This window comes from Cervus canadensis, chromosome 14, assembly GCF_019320065.1.
Source record: "Cervus canadensis isolate Bull #8, Minnesota chromosome 14, ASM1932006v1, whole genome shotgun sequence".
NCBI classification, from domain to species: Eukaryota; Metazoa; Chordata; class Mammalia; order Artiodactyla; family Cervidae; genus Cervus; species Cervus canadensis.
In genome coordinates, this window is record NC_057399.1 from 16,844,001 (window position 1) to 16,857,622 (window position 13,622).

The 13,622-nt window shown below is 47.9% G+C and overlaps 1 protein-coding gene across 1 annotated transcript; it reads left to right on the plus strand.

Moving 5' to 3' along the window:
- The first annotated feature begins 796 nt into the window (after positions 1-796).
- NPAP1 (nuclear pore associated protein 1) lies at positions 797-4,161 on the plus strand. The gene is made up of 3 exons (XM_043486750.1): positions 797-3,226; positions 3,608-3,740; positions 3,902-4,161. The coding sequence occupies exons 1-3, from the start codon at positions 797-799 to the stop codon at positions 4,159-4,161; spliced, it is 2,823 nt and encodes a 940-aa protein (XP_043342685.1).
- The last annotated feature ends 9,461 nt before the right edge of the window (positions 4,162-13,622 follow it).

The following is a 13,622-nucleotide window of genomic DNA, read 5'->3' on the forward strand; positions in this document are numbered from 1 at the left end:
GGAGTACAAGAAAAGAACAGTAACATGTGAAGCATGTATGGCAGAGAGGCACCACAGCCCAGAGCAGGTTTGGTTCACATCCTGGCTAAGCCATTACCATCTGCACACCCTGAAGAACAGTCTAAGATTTAACTGTTGTATCAAATTTCTAAAAAGAAGTGAAGAAAGGGCCTTACCTGCCAGGAAAGGGCGTGGTGGGGTGCAGCACCTGGCCAGGTGAGGGCTCTGCATTCTGGCTGGTGATGATGGCAGAGGAGCAGCAGCGGAGAAGGTGCTCCTGGCTCCTGGCCTCGCAGAGAAGCTGGGGGAGGCGGGGGGGGCACAGGTGCTGGACGACCCCCCGGCAGGGTGGGTGGCTCCTGCAGTCAGCTTCGCACAGGTCTCTGAGACCCAGGCAGGGAAGGGCCAGCCGATACACACGCAGGCACCAAGGGGGCTGCATGATGAGGTGCCAGATAGGATGAGCTCTGGAGGAGGAGGCCCCCACAGTCCTAAACAGTCTCTGCATGGTGGCCCATCTGTTGCCAAACACCTGCCACCCACAGTGGGAAGTCTCAGCGGCTAGAGAGTCCAGGAGGGGTCATGCGCTGGGCCCCGCCCTTTGCCCCAGAGTTTGCCACGTGCGCGCGGAGCGCATTTTCTCTGTGACGCGTATACCATGGACGTGTCACAAATGCCAGGCTGAGTCCTCCTCCCTCCAGTGCGTGTTTGACCACGAGAGGAGTCAGAAGCTAGGGAGACGCTCTCCCAGTTTCACATTCTATTCTCGAGGTATTTGGCGCACAATCTGTCCTATATGGGCAATTTACTGTGTAAACTTGTTTCCGCGCTCCGCCGCCGGCACCCGCTGGGCCATCGCTCGCTGGTTTTGCGCCGTCGGGATGCCATCACATCTGGCCGGGGCCACCCAGCCGCCCCAGCTCCTGCTTTACACCCTGGCCGCAGGCTGCTCAACCAGGACCGAGTGCCTTTATCATCCGGCTCTTACATCGCGCCGAAAAGTTGGTACCCAATCCAGCAGGCTGGGTACTCCCGTGTGGGCGTCCTACCCCTGGCGAACTTGAGGGAGTTGCCGAAGAAGAAGCCCGTCCTGTCCACTCGTAATTCCATGATGTTCGGACCTTCGAGAACCGTCAGAATTCCTCCACCAGGGCGCAAAATTACTCTCCTGCCTTCACTCCCTGAGCTACATGTTCAGGTAGGCAAGGCTGGGAAGCCGGTACCAGCCAGTCACCGCCCACTTCCTTGCGCAAAGGAGAGTAAGGCGATGGTCCGGGAAGAGCGCAGGGAAGTCGTGACAAAGGAGGAAGGTCACACAGAGGCCGAAGGAGAGGCCAACGGAAAGATGAGTCCGTACCGCAGCGGGGCTGTGACAAGGACACCTAGGCCCCAGGAGACCGGCGGGCTCCTCCCGCCCCTCCAGTGCAGTCCCGAGCCTCCAAACCTCCTGCCGGTGCACCCAGAAGACAACGTCAGTGAGAAAGCCCAGGTGTCTCGGACGAAGCCTTCCTCCCAAAGCCCCGCCATCTGCTCAGACGGCACTGCTGGAGACGGCCGGCCTCCCTCGCAGCCTGGCCCCCTGGCCTCGGTGCTCTCTGCCCCAAGTCCGTGCTGCAGCCTGCTGCCCGAGAGGCCAGTAGAAGAAGTGCTGGGTGAAGACCACCAGCCCGGCTCCCCAGAGTCACCGGTGTCCGGGAAGGCGCTGCAGCGTGAAGCACCTTCAGACCCCCCGCGGAGAGGCTCTTCTCCCCCGGGAGCTGCCAGCAGTAGGCGCCCCTGCAAGAGGAAGATGCCCCCGCCGCTCTTTCTGCCGCTGCCGCCGCTGCTGCCACCTCGGCCGCCACCGCTGCCGCTGCCGTGGGGTCGCAGTGACCTTCCCCCACCTCCGAAGCTTCCAGGCATGACTCTCGCCAAAACCTGGGGCACCCTGAAACAAAACATGGACCGTCAGCGGAACAGAATCCTGAAGGATGCAAGGAAGGCCATGCGACGCCGCAGCACCGCTCCGCCCGCCCCAGGGACCACAGGCTGCCTGGCTCCGGTCAGTCACGTTTTGCAGGTCCCTCCTACCACCACCGACTTGGCCGACCTGTCCTCCAGATTCCCCAATCTGGCTGGCCTTCCACCTTGCCTGACACCTTATATGGATCGGGTGGCAAGACACACAGCCCCCTCTCATTCTGCTATTCCTGCAGATCCTCCTCTTCCTCCAGTTTTCAATCCCATTGTGGGAATTACCGTTAAGGAGGATGCAGGCACTCCGTGTTCAGCCAGAGCAACACCACCTTTTATTTCTGACCTCTCCACACCTCTGAGCACCCCAACCCTCCCCTTCCAGCCACCCTCCTACAGAAATGAATCCCCAACACCCATGTGTGTAGATTCTCCCCCTCCCTTATACTTACTCACCCCTCTTCCAGACCCTCCCATCGCTCCCCCTGTTCCAACTGAGCAGCCCATCACTTCTTCTGCAGTCCCTGTGACCACCACAGTCATAGCATCTGCAAGTGTGACCCCCCCGTCTCCTTCAGATTCGGGCATCACTGACATGGACACTACGCCCCCTTCTCAAGCTGTAATTTTTCAGTCTCCCCCAGGTATTGGGGTGAAGCAGACACACACTGCAGAGAGATCAGACACCACCGGCCCATTTGTGCCAATGGTCTCCTGCCGCGCTTCAATTTTTAACTATCCCTTTGACTCCCAAACCAACCCTCACCCCACATTTGCAGCCACTGATGAGCAGCAGAGAGCCTCTGTTCTTCCCAGGCCCCCATCTGGGGCTCCGGCTGCCGTCTTCCCCGGGCCCCCACCTGGGGATCAGGATGCCGCCATTCCCGGGCCCTCATCTGGGGCTCCGGCTGCCGTCTTCCCCGGGTCCGCACCTGCGGATGCAGCTGCCGCCTTGCCCGGGCCCCCACCTGGGGATCAGGCTGCCGCCTTGCCCGGGCCCCCACCTGGGGATCAGGCTGCCGCCTTGCCCGGGCCCCCACCTGGGGATCAGGCTGCCGCCTTGCCCGGGCCCCCACCTGGGGATCAGGCTGCCGCCTTGCCCGGGCCCCCACCTGGGGATCAGGCTGCCGCCTTGCCCGGGCCCCCACCTGGGGATCAGGCTGCCGCCTTGCCCGGGCCACCACCTGGGGATCAGGCTACTGCCTTCCCTGGGCCCCCACCTGGGACTCCGGCTGATGTCTCCCTTGGTCCCTCATCTACAGCCTTGGATCCTGTCTTCCCCAGTCCCACTATCTAGGACTCCAGCCAGTGTCTTCCCCATCCCTCCATCTAGGGTTCCGGCTACTATCTCCCCTAGCCCCCCATCTACAGCTTTGGGTCCTGTCTTCCCTGGCCCCCCCTCTATGGCTTTGGCTGTTTCCCTCAGTCCCCAAATTATGGCTTTGGGTCCTGCCTCCCCCAGCCCCCCATCTATGGCTTCAGCTCCTGTTTTCCCCAAACCCCCATCTATGGCTTCAGCTCCTGTTTTCCCCAGCCCCCCACCTATGGCTTCAGCAGTTATCTATGCTTCAGCAGTCAGCATCTCTACAGATGTCAAACCAGTCTTTGACATCAATGCTATGGATGCACCTCCTCCTCAGACTTTACTTTCCAGTCTACCTCTGACTCCAAGGAGAACCACTACCCATATCACATGGCTGTTCCTGGTTCTGAGAACACAGCACCCAGTGGCAGCAATGCCTGGACCCAAGCCTCGACTTATTTACCTGTGGAGTTGGTCAACAGAGGTACCCATGTTTCAAGTGAAGCTTGAAACCCAGAAGCTTGGACCCAGAACTCACCCTTCAGCCCACATCTGGGGCCAACAATAGGAAGAAGTCTAACAAGTCTATTCCACTGGGAAACCCATTAGCCCTAGCACAAGATAAAAAGCTAACCTCTTCTGCAGTCCAGCCACCCAGAGGAAGGATAATGGATTCAGATTTACCAGATCCCCTGTCTTCCACCACCACCATCAACATGCAGCCGGCCTTTGTCTACAGCTCAGGTATTTTCCCCAGGGATGTATCTGCTACTTCTGGTTTTGGAGTGGATACCACAGTGCCCAGTACTGGAGACAGTAGCTTGCTGTCTGCTAGTACCACATCAGGCCCACTGTTGATGGGACCTGCAGCCTCTATGGCTGGTGGGAGTTTTGGGTTGGTGTGAATGCCCTAGGCCTCACTTATTCAGAATCATCTGGCCCACCTAACTTTTGGACAGAACTGTGTGGGACACCCAGCACCACCTGTGTTCCTACTGTGGCCAGATCACCTTGGGGTCATCTCATTGCAGCATGCCTGCTGCAGTAGGAAGGACAAGCCACCATCCCAGCATCCAGGCACATATCTGGTTCCAACTTGAATCCAAATGCCTGGGGTTTCCTTGAGCCAAGTCCAGGTGGTAGAGTCACAGCAGGGGACACCACCATCCTTATGGTTAGAGGTCGGGGTGTTACCACTTCCCATCACTGCACCCAGGACCCACATGAGTGTAGAAAATCTACAGTTACAAATCCCATCACCATGAAGAAGAAATTTGTGTTAAGGGACAAGTCAGTTTCAACTTTTCACCAGAACAACACTGCATCCATTGGGTTTGCAAGTGTGAGACACACCCCTGGCTTGAAAGCCACTAGAAGTTCCACCTTATTTCCAAACACAAGGGGTCCACCTGTCCAAGATCCAAGTGGTGGTGGTATAGGAGGGAACATCATCATTCCCAGGAATGGAGGACCTGGTATCCACACTTCCCATTGGTACAACTGGGACCCACCTGGCCAATACACCATGGGTGAACACATGGAAGGAGCCACATCTCATCTAGGATGGGAGGCCCCAGTGTCAGCACCTGCCACTGGACTCGGACCTCATATATGCAAAGCACAGAGCGGGTGATGGGGGCCAGCACCTCACCCGCTGTGATTGAGTACACTTCTGGTGTTCCATTCATACAAAGCACCCAGGCCTCCCCAGCCCAAACCCACGTAGTATGATGGAGGATAGCACCATATATATTTAGAGAGGAACGTCTGTACTCAGAACTCCTGGGACCCAACTCAGGGCACCCCTCTGACTTTGGAGGAGCTCAATGTTGTGTTTAGCGGCTCCTGGTCAGGGAAGCTGCGTCTGTGCTCTGGGTCTGGTACTTTCATCACCTGCCCAGGATTTCACTGGAGCATTAGCAAACTCCTTTCTTCTGTGAAGAAACTCAATGAATAAAGAGCATATCTTGTTCTGCAGATTCCGTGCAATGATGAATGGGCTTTGCTGGAAAACGACTCTGCCCATTTAAGTGAAACTGTTAACCTGCTTTCTTCCTACAATGAGCCAAAGGACCACACTCTCAGCGGTGTGCACGAGTAGGTGTGTGTTGTATGTGCATGGGTGAGGAATGTGGGTGTGTGTGTTGCAGGGTGGGAAGCATATGAGCCCAGTTCAGAACTACATACCAGAATTGAGAAGTTCCATTTGGAGGATGGAAAATAATCTGCATGTATCATCCACTATGCCATCCCTGATTTGACTGTAAACTTGGCCGACCCAAACTTCTGGCTATTTTCCCTACACTTGGAACTGGCAAGTTCTACTGCTGTCTTTAACTGCTTCCTCTCCCCCTACCCATTTGCCTCAATGGACCCTTATCTTTCACCAGCTTTATGTACAAATATGTATATATGTAATTTATATATAAGTAAAAACTTATTCTTGTTAATCTACTACTGTTTATGTGTCTTTACTCATTGATATATATGAGTCATGATGTGTTGAGGCAGACTTAAGGTTGCAAAATTTTCTGGGTCCCAGTGACTGGGTTGTGGAGCTAGGCATACATTATGACCATGTGTGCTGACTTCTGAAATCTGCTTTGAGTGTAAGGAGTGACAGTCCAGGAAGAACTAAGGTCCAGAGGAGGGAGAGACAGGGCAACTCATCCTTACTTCTCTATGTCTCTCTCTCTCCCCCTGCACCACTCTAACCACACCAGAGGCTAGATAATCCCTGATGTGTGAAGAGGAAACACACTTTATGGTTTTCGTTTTTGAAAATGTTTAAATGTCTCTTTTGTGCATCTTTTTATCCAATTGAAACTTAGGCCAGTCATCTTTGTATGTTCCCACTTCACCTAGAGAGGATGGACTTTGTATCCAGGTTCATGTGTCTGGAGAAACAAAGGAAGAGTCCATGCCTGCTCTGTAATTGTTGAAAATTTAAGTTTACTTCAAGTTTATCATACTGCTTAAAGTATCAGAAAAGATTCTCTTCAATAACTGGCTTGGCTCTGAGACAGGCTGCTAAAATACCAAACATAAGAGTTATAACTGTGTCCAGTTCTTGCAGATCCTAGAGTTCTGCTGGGCCTCCAGTAGGTTCAATAAAGGCAAAACTCCTGACTCTGTAGCCTATCCTCTAGTCAGAGGGGAGAACAGAAGTCAACGTCAATTATCTGACAAGTTGGTGGTGTGGTTTAGTTGCTAGGTTGTGTCTGACTCTGCAACCCCAGGGACTGTAGCCCACCTGCAGGCTCCTCTGGCCACAGGATTTCCCAGGCAAGAACACTGGAGTGGGTTGCCATTTCCTTCTCCAGGGGGTCTTCCTGACCCAGAGATTGGGCCAGGTCTCCTGCATGACAGGTGGATTCTTTACTGACTGAGCCTCCAGGGAAGCCTAGTAACAAATGCAACAGAGATTAAGCAGTGTATGGGCAGAGAAACAAGGTTTTCCAGTTAAACAGTAGAACAGGATAAGTCTTACTGGGAAGGTGGAATTTGAACACATGTAGCAGGAGGCAACTGAGTCAGATATCTGAGGAAAAAGCATTCCAGATAATGGGAATAACCTCTCCAAGGCCCAGAAGAAGGACACCAGTGTCCCAAGGGAAAAGCTAGTAAATAATGTGGCTGGAATAAAGTCAGAAAGTGGGAAGGGAGAAGAGAAGAGGAAAGGAGGATGGAGAAGATGTGGATTGAATTGTGGCATCATCATTTATTGATTGTGTGATCACAAAGTTAATTCAACCTTCAAACGTTTCAGTGAAATCAGTGATTTTCCTATGGCCAAAACTCACACGAGTTTTGGAAGGATAAAATAACAGAGGGAAATGAATTATAAGCCACTGTTATTATTCTACACATAAAGACAGATAGACAGACAGATATAGAGAGTTAAGACAATTTTTTTGTCCCCCTCCACAGATTCATATATTGAAGCCCTATCCCCTTATGTGTGATGGAATTAGGAGATGGAGTTTTCAGGAGGTAACTAGGTTTAGAAGAGGCCATGAGGGTAGAGCTGTCATGATGGGATTAGCTCTTATAAGAAACAGAAAAAACACTAAAGCTTTCTCTCTCCACCATGTGAGGAGGACACAGCAAGAAGATGGCCATCTACAAGCCAAAAATGGAGGACTCACCTGGAAGTAGATCTACCTTGCTCTTAGACTTCCCAGAAGTGTGAAATGTCTCTTGTTTAAGCCACTTAGTCTATGCTATTCTGTTATAGCAGCCTGAGCAGACTAATACAGGCAGGTGAGTAGGGAAAGGATGATTGATAGCTACATAGATGGAGATAGAGCATGCATATGTATACTTAATGAATTACTTCAAATGTCTTCACCAGGCAATTCAAATAGGAGATTCCCATTTTAAAGGGAGCATAAAAGTGCTTGCTTTCATGAAGTATACAGATGGAAAAATACTCCAGCCTAAAATACTCTAGCCTAAAAATGCACAGCACTGAGCCTGATGCAACATTTCTGAGATTAGTCCTGCAAAACCAAAGAACACCATCACAGAGAGGCCGACAGCCTCCCGGCACCCTGCCGCCTGATTCACTTACTCCAAGTTGTTTGTTACAACTCCAGAGGATCAAAGCTCCTGCTGCCTGACTTCAGAGACTCTCCTTTCCTACCAGAAGCAGGGTTGAAATACAGTCTGCTTCTAATAGTTCCACACCTTCTCTCGGCCATGCAGGACAATATTACCAGGGACAATTTTTAATTTTTAAAATTTATAATGCTTTTCATTAAAAAACAAAAATCCTTCAAAGCTGAAAAGAACAATTCTGATAAGGCAAGCACTTAGCAAATGTATGAGATATAAAGATGATTTTGAATTTCACGTTTTAATGCATTTACACAGTTGAAGTTACTTCTAAATAAATGGAAATATTGTTATGAAAATAATATGTGTTCATGATAGCATCTCAAATACAGAAATTCAACTTTTCTAACCCCAGTTCCCCTCTCCAGAGACAGTTTTTGGCCACATGAATGTTGCCCCCATAATTCTAGACATGATGTTTATCTGCTGTATCCATTGTAGATCCATTTTAGCACCCTAGCATGAGGCAGGAAGATAAACTCCTACCCCCACTACTTCTCATCCTTCTTCCTTCCAATACATATTCATTTCATTACTTCTGCTGCCTCTCTTCTGTAATGCCATGCAATTTTTGCTGGCTTTTATTGAAGGGAGAAGTTGTAGCCTAGTGGCTAAAAGCCTTGGTTCTGGAGAGGGACCACTTGGCTTGGAAGCTTTGTTCTTCAGTTTATTAGCTCTGCAGTCCTGAGCAATTTACTCAGCCTTCCTGGGCCTCTGTTTCCTCACCTGTATGATGAGGAATTGGATGATAACCACCATTGCGTGGAGTTGCTCGTGAAGATGCAAATAATAACACATCTGCAGCCTTCAATGTCCAACACACGGAAGCTCTCAAGAAATATTAGCTATAGTACATAGCTACAGTATTCACTTGCACTCTAATTTCATCACTTTCTTTATGCCTGAGACTGCTTGTGTCCCCAGTTCTGTCTTTCCCCTTGTACAGCTCACCTTTGGTCAATAGCATGTTTGCTTTGTTTACCTGTGATGATAATATTTACAATTTGTTATGCAGTCACAACAAAGTGTCCTATGTTTTATTTACAGGTTGATGCTATGGGTTGAAAACCAGTAAGTTAAATTAACTAAGTTCTGCTCCGTCCTGGGGACAACAGAATGGTAGAACTGTATTTCCCTCTCTATAGGGATGATGCTCCTACTTCTGTCTCTAACATCAACTGTTTAAACTCATGCTGTATTTCAGTTTGCTTTTTCCTTCAACTGCTATTTTCTCACAAAATTTCATTACTTCTCCTAAAATCTGACCCACCTTCTTTTGTTCTCCTTGAACCATTTCCCCAGAATAAACTATTTTTAAAATGTTCAAACGCAACGCTGTTTCCTTGCCTGGATCCCCTCCCCCTCCTCAGTTTGGAAGCTGTAAGACCAAAGTAAGCATAAGACCCTGAAAAGAAAAGAGACCAAATTGCTTTCAGGTTAGACTGGAAATAACGACTAGTTACTGATCATGAAAACCGCATAATTCTGGCCCCATCACTCCTAATTTCCTTGCTTTGTGGGAGAGATAACAATCTGGATTTCAACCAGTACTTCAGGTAATTATGAGCCAGGTAGTCCTTATTCCATACTGTGCCCAATACTGGTCTAGGCGACAAGTGAGATCTCATCTAGGGCCTCTTATATTTCTTAAGATTAGAAATTTTGTGTGGAACTTCAGGCTAAAACTCTAGTTATTACCAAGCAGGGCATTTTCCCCACATACACCTCTCAAGAATTAGAAGGTGGCTTGTGGAAGATTTGAGAATTTCAGACTCATGAATGCATGTCTTTCTTGTCCTAAATATTTTCTTCTCAGAGATCCAGAAACAGCCCTTGACTATGCTGAGCCCACCCAGGCCCTCCCTGGACCAGTCACTGCCGTTACCCAGGGTGACGTGAGGCAACGGGCTGCCTGAGCAGCAGTTTACACTTCACCCGAGACAGAGCTAGGCGCGGTCCTCTCAGCAGTCGCGGGGCAGGAGTGTCGCCCTCAGACGCTCCTTTCAGGCTGGGAGAATGCCACGGCTGCTAAGCATTGGAGCCATAAAGTGGATCTCCTGTATTTGTCCAAGGTTGAAAGGCTAGGAGAGACAGAAAAACAAAAGAAACTTGAGAAACAAAACCAGGCTTGAAAAGTTGTCTCTCTGAGGTAAGTGGCACTTTTGTCTTAAATTCACACGAAGTTGGAGATCACACACCTTTGGTTTTTAAATTGGCAGATACTTGTTTTACAACGTTGTATTGGTTTATGCCATACAACAAAGCAAATCAGTCATAATTATATATATACAAATATATAATATAATATATATATTATATATAATATAAACATATGATTTTTTATATATATATATATATATATATATATATATCTCCCCTTCCTCTTGAGCCTACCTCAGCCCTCCCCTCACTCCCCTCCAGGTCATCACAGAATACCAGGTTGGGCTCTCCAGGTTATACGGAGCTTCCCACTAGCTAGCTATTTTACACGCGATAGTGTATACATGCCAATGCTACTTTGTGGTGACATGGATGAACCCAGACACTTTCTTAGAAGTAGGTTTTCAGAAGATGGAGGACAAATGAAAGCTTATGTCCAAAGAGATGGGGATGTGGGGGGGGGGGGCGGGGGACAGTAAGGTAAAGGGTGCAAAACATAAGCTCTGTCCATTTTTAATTTGCTGCTGGACTAGCCCAGGCTGCTGGACAGAAATTTGAAAACACTAAATGTGGTGAAATAGCCACATGGACAATTGCTCAAAAATACTTTTCTGTTCCCCTTGAAACAGAATGATTTTACTGATTTCATCAAATACATACCTCAAAGTTATGACAGAAAGTTGAGTAAGTTATGTGCTTGGAATTGCATTTATTATTATTAGCAAGCACAATTATAGTGCTTATACTATAACAAGTACTATTTTAAGTGCTTAGCAAATATTAAACTCATTTAATCCTCACAATTGCAATCTTAGGTAGGTATTATTTATAATACTGACTTATTTTTTTGAAACGGAGGCCCAGAGAGGTTAAAAAGCCTGTCCAATGTCACACAGTAAGTAGATGGCAAAAACCCAGGATTAAAACAAACCATCTATACTTTCATCACTTTGCTATGTCACCTTATTACGAGTTATGTTTAGGAAAGGGACTAAAATGACAAGACTCAACTAAAAGGAAAAGGGAGAAAGGAGAAAATGAGTGATCCTAGAAGCTAGGGAGGATTTAGGCTCAGGAATTTCTGGTGATGAGGTCTGGAAATAAGAATAAGAACTTACTGGGAATATTAATTTGGGGTAGTATTTGAATCCATTGAGAAATGACTTTGTTTTCTTTAAAATTTATAAAGACCAGTTGGATGAAGAGTCATAAAGGAAAGGAAGAGGATAAGGTGGCTTAAGTAACATCTTACTTAAGTAACCTCTTCCCTCTAATTGGGACTTCCTGGGTAGCTCAGTTGGTAAACAGTCTGCCTGCAATGCAGGAGGCCCCAATTTGATTCCCGGGTCAGGAAGATTCCCCTGAAGAAGGGAAACTACCCACTCCAGTATTCTTGGGCTTCCCTGGTGGTTCAGTTGGCAAATAATCCGCCTGCAGTGCAGGAGACCTGGGTTCGATCCCTTGGTTGGGAAGATCCCCTGGAGCACGGTATGGCAACCCACTCCAGTATTCTTGCCTGGAGGATCCCCATGGACAGAGGAGCCTGGGGGGCTATGGGGTCGCAAAGAGTTGGACATGACCGAGCAACTTTTACTTTCCTTCTAATCAATAGAGGTGAGAGGACCTGTGGAGGACAGAGCTCTCTCTACTAGCTGTCTAGACATGTTACCAGGATGAACAAGGGGGAAAATGGCGACCACTGTACTGGATTTGATGATCCCGCAAAGCCAAGGATTCAGGCTTTTAAGAATGGCTTATGATGGCAAACCTGCTGCATGCCGATATTCCACTAAGTGTGCTTCCAGTCACACATTTTAACTGGGGTAATAGTTCCTAAGAGGTGCACATTTGTTCGGTACGGTTGCTGTAATATTACTACAAACTTGGTGGCTTAAAACAAAACACATTTTCTTATGGTTCTGGAAGACAGAGGTCCAAAACCAGTTTCACTGGACTGAAATAAGGAGTTGGTAGGACCATTCATGCCCCCTCTAGAGGCTCTAAGAGAGAATCTGTTTTCTTGTCAGCATTCCTTGGTTTCTGGCTGCATCAATCCAAACCCAGCTTCATCATCACTTTCTCTCTGGAGTCAAATCTCCCTCTGCCTCTCTCTCGTGAGGACACCAGTGATGACTGAGTGCCCATCCAGGTAACCCAGGAGAGTCTTCCTATCAATAACCTTCATTTAATCCCATTGGCAAAATCCCTTCTGTCATTTAATGTGACATTCACAGGTTCTGGGCATTAGAATGTGGACATTTAGGGACAAGGGTATTATTCAGTCTACAACAAGGTAGATACAGTTATTTTTCTCAGATGCAGGAAATGAAATTTAGGAGAGCAATTTTTCCCAGGTTTTACAATTTCCAGAGTTGAGATTTAAATCCTGGCAGTCAGAGTTTAGGACACACTCTAAACAATTTCAATCTGTGTCCTTAACTACTGCATACTCCTTGCTTAAGAGTCACACACAGGTATCAAGACCCAATTGAATAAAACATGATGTACTGTCTCATCTTTCACTTGTGTATTTCTGAATCTGGCCCAGAGCAGAAGAGTCCAGAAAATTGTTAAGCAGGGTTACTAAGAGAAAGCATTTACTGTTTGATTTGCACTGAGTAATGAAAGGTGGCTATTTTTTTTTATTGAATATGCCACCAAGTAGTGTTATCACCATTTTATATACTCAAACAACCAAACAACAACAAAAAGCTATAGATGCAAAGGTGTCAGTGTCATGTCTAAAGGCATCCTGCTGGAAAAAGAGCTGGGTACCAGATGCCGAGACCCGAATTCAGCCCATCCAGTCCTGATTAAGCACCTATTCAGAGAGATTGTGACTCACCACCTAGCACCTGAGTCTTTATATCCCAGCTTCAAGATGGAAATTAGTTGAGGGATCACAGACACTTGTACTAATCACCAATTCATAATCTGCTAACCCCTTCCATTGTGGGAGAGAACTTGGCATTTCTAAAATCCTTTTCTGCCTGAGAGCGAGCAGAGCAGCCCTTGCTCCTCTGGCCATGACCTACTGTGCTTTGAAAAGGTGATTTGGCAAGTGCAGCTGCAAACACATCTCCAATATCACACATCTATGGAAAATTCCAGTCAGGTTTTAGACCCAGTCACAGTACATTTTTCTGAGGATCAGTTATGATTTGCTGAGGATCAGTAATGCTCTCCGTATGCTAGCTGACAAGAGCATGATCTCTGTGCTTATTATATTCCATTTGTCAGTTCCTCTCTGACACAGTTGTCCACAGGATTCCTTAGGAATATTTGAGTTATTTAGGCACTATTTCAGGAGTTGCTCCTGCCCGTATCCTCTCATTTCTTAATCAACATTTCCCAGTTGAGACCATAAGTAATTCAGCTGAGGTGGGTTATGAGAGGCATTCTTCCCTACTCCATTTGAATCTACACCCTGTACATCTGAATCTTCGTGCCCTGTAAGTTTCATATATGTGACCTCTCATCCTCCCCATCATCACTATTTTCAGGAGTCAGGACCACAACGGTGACTGGCAAGTTCATCAACCTTTCCATTTCTTTCCCTCTTGATTGTTTAAGAGTGATTTGCGAGAGA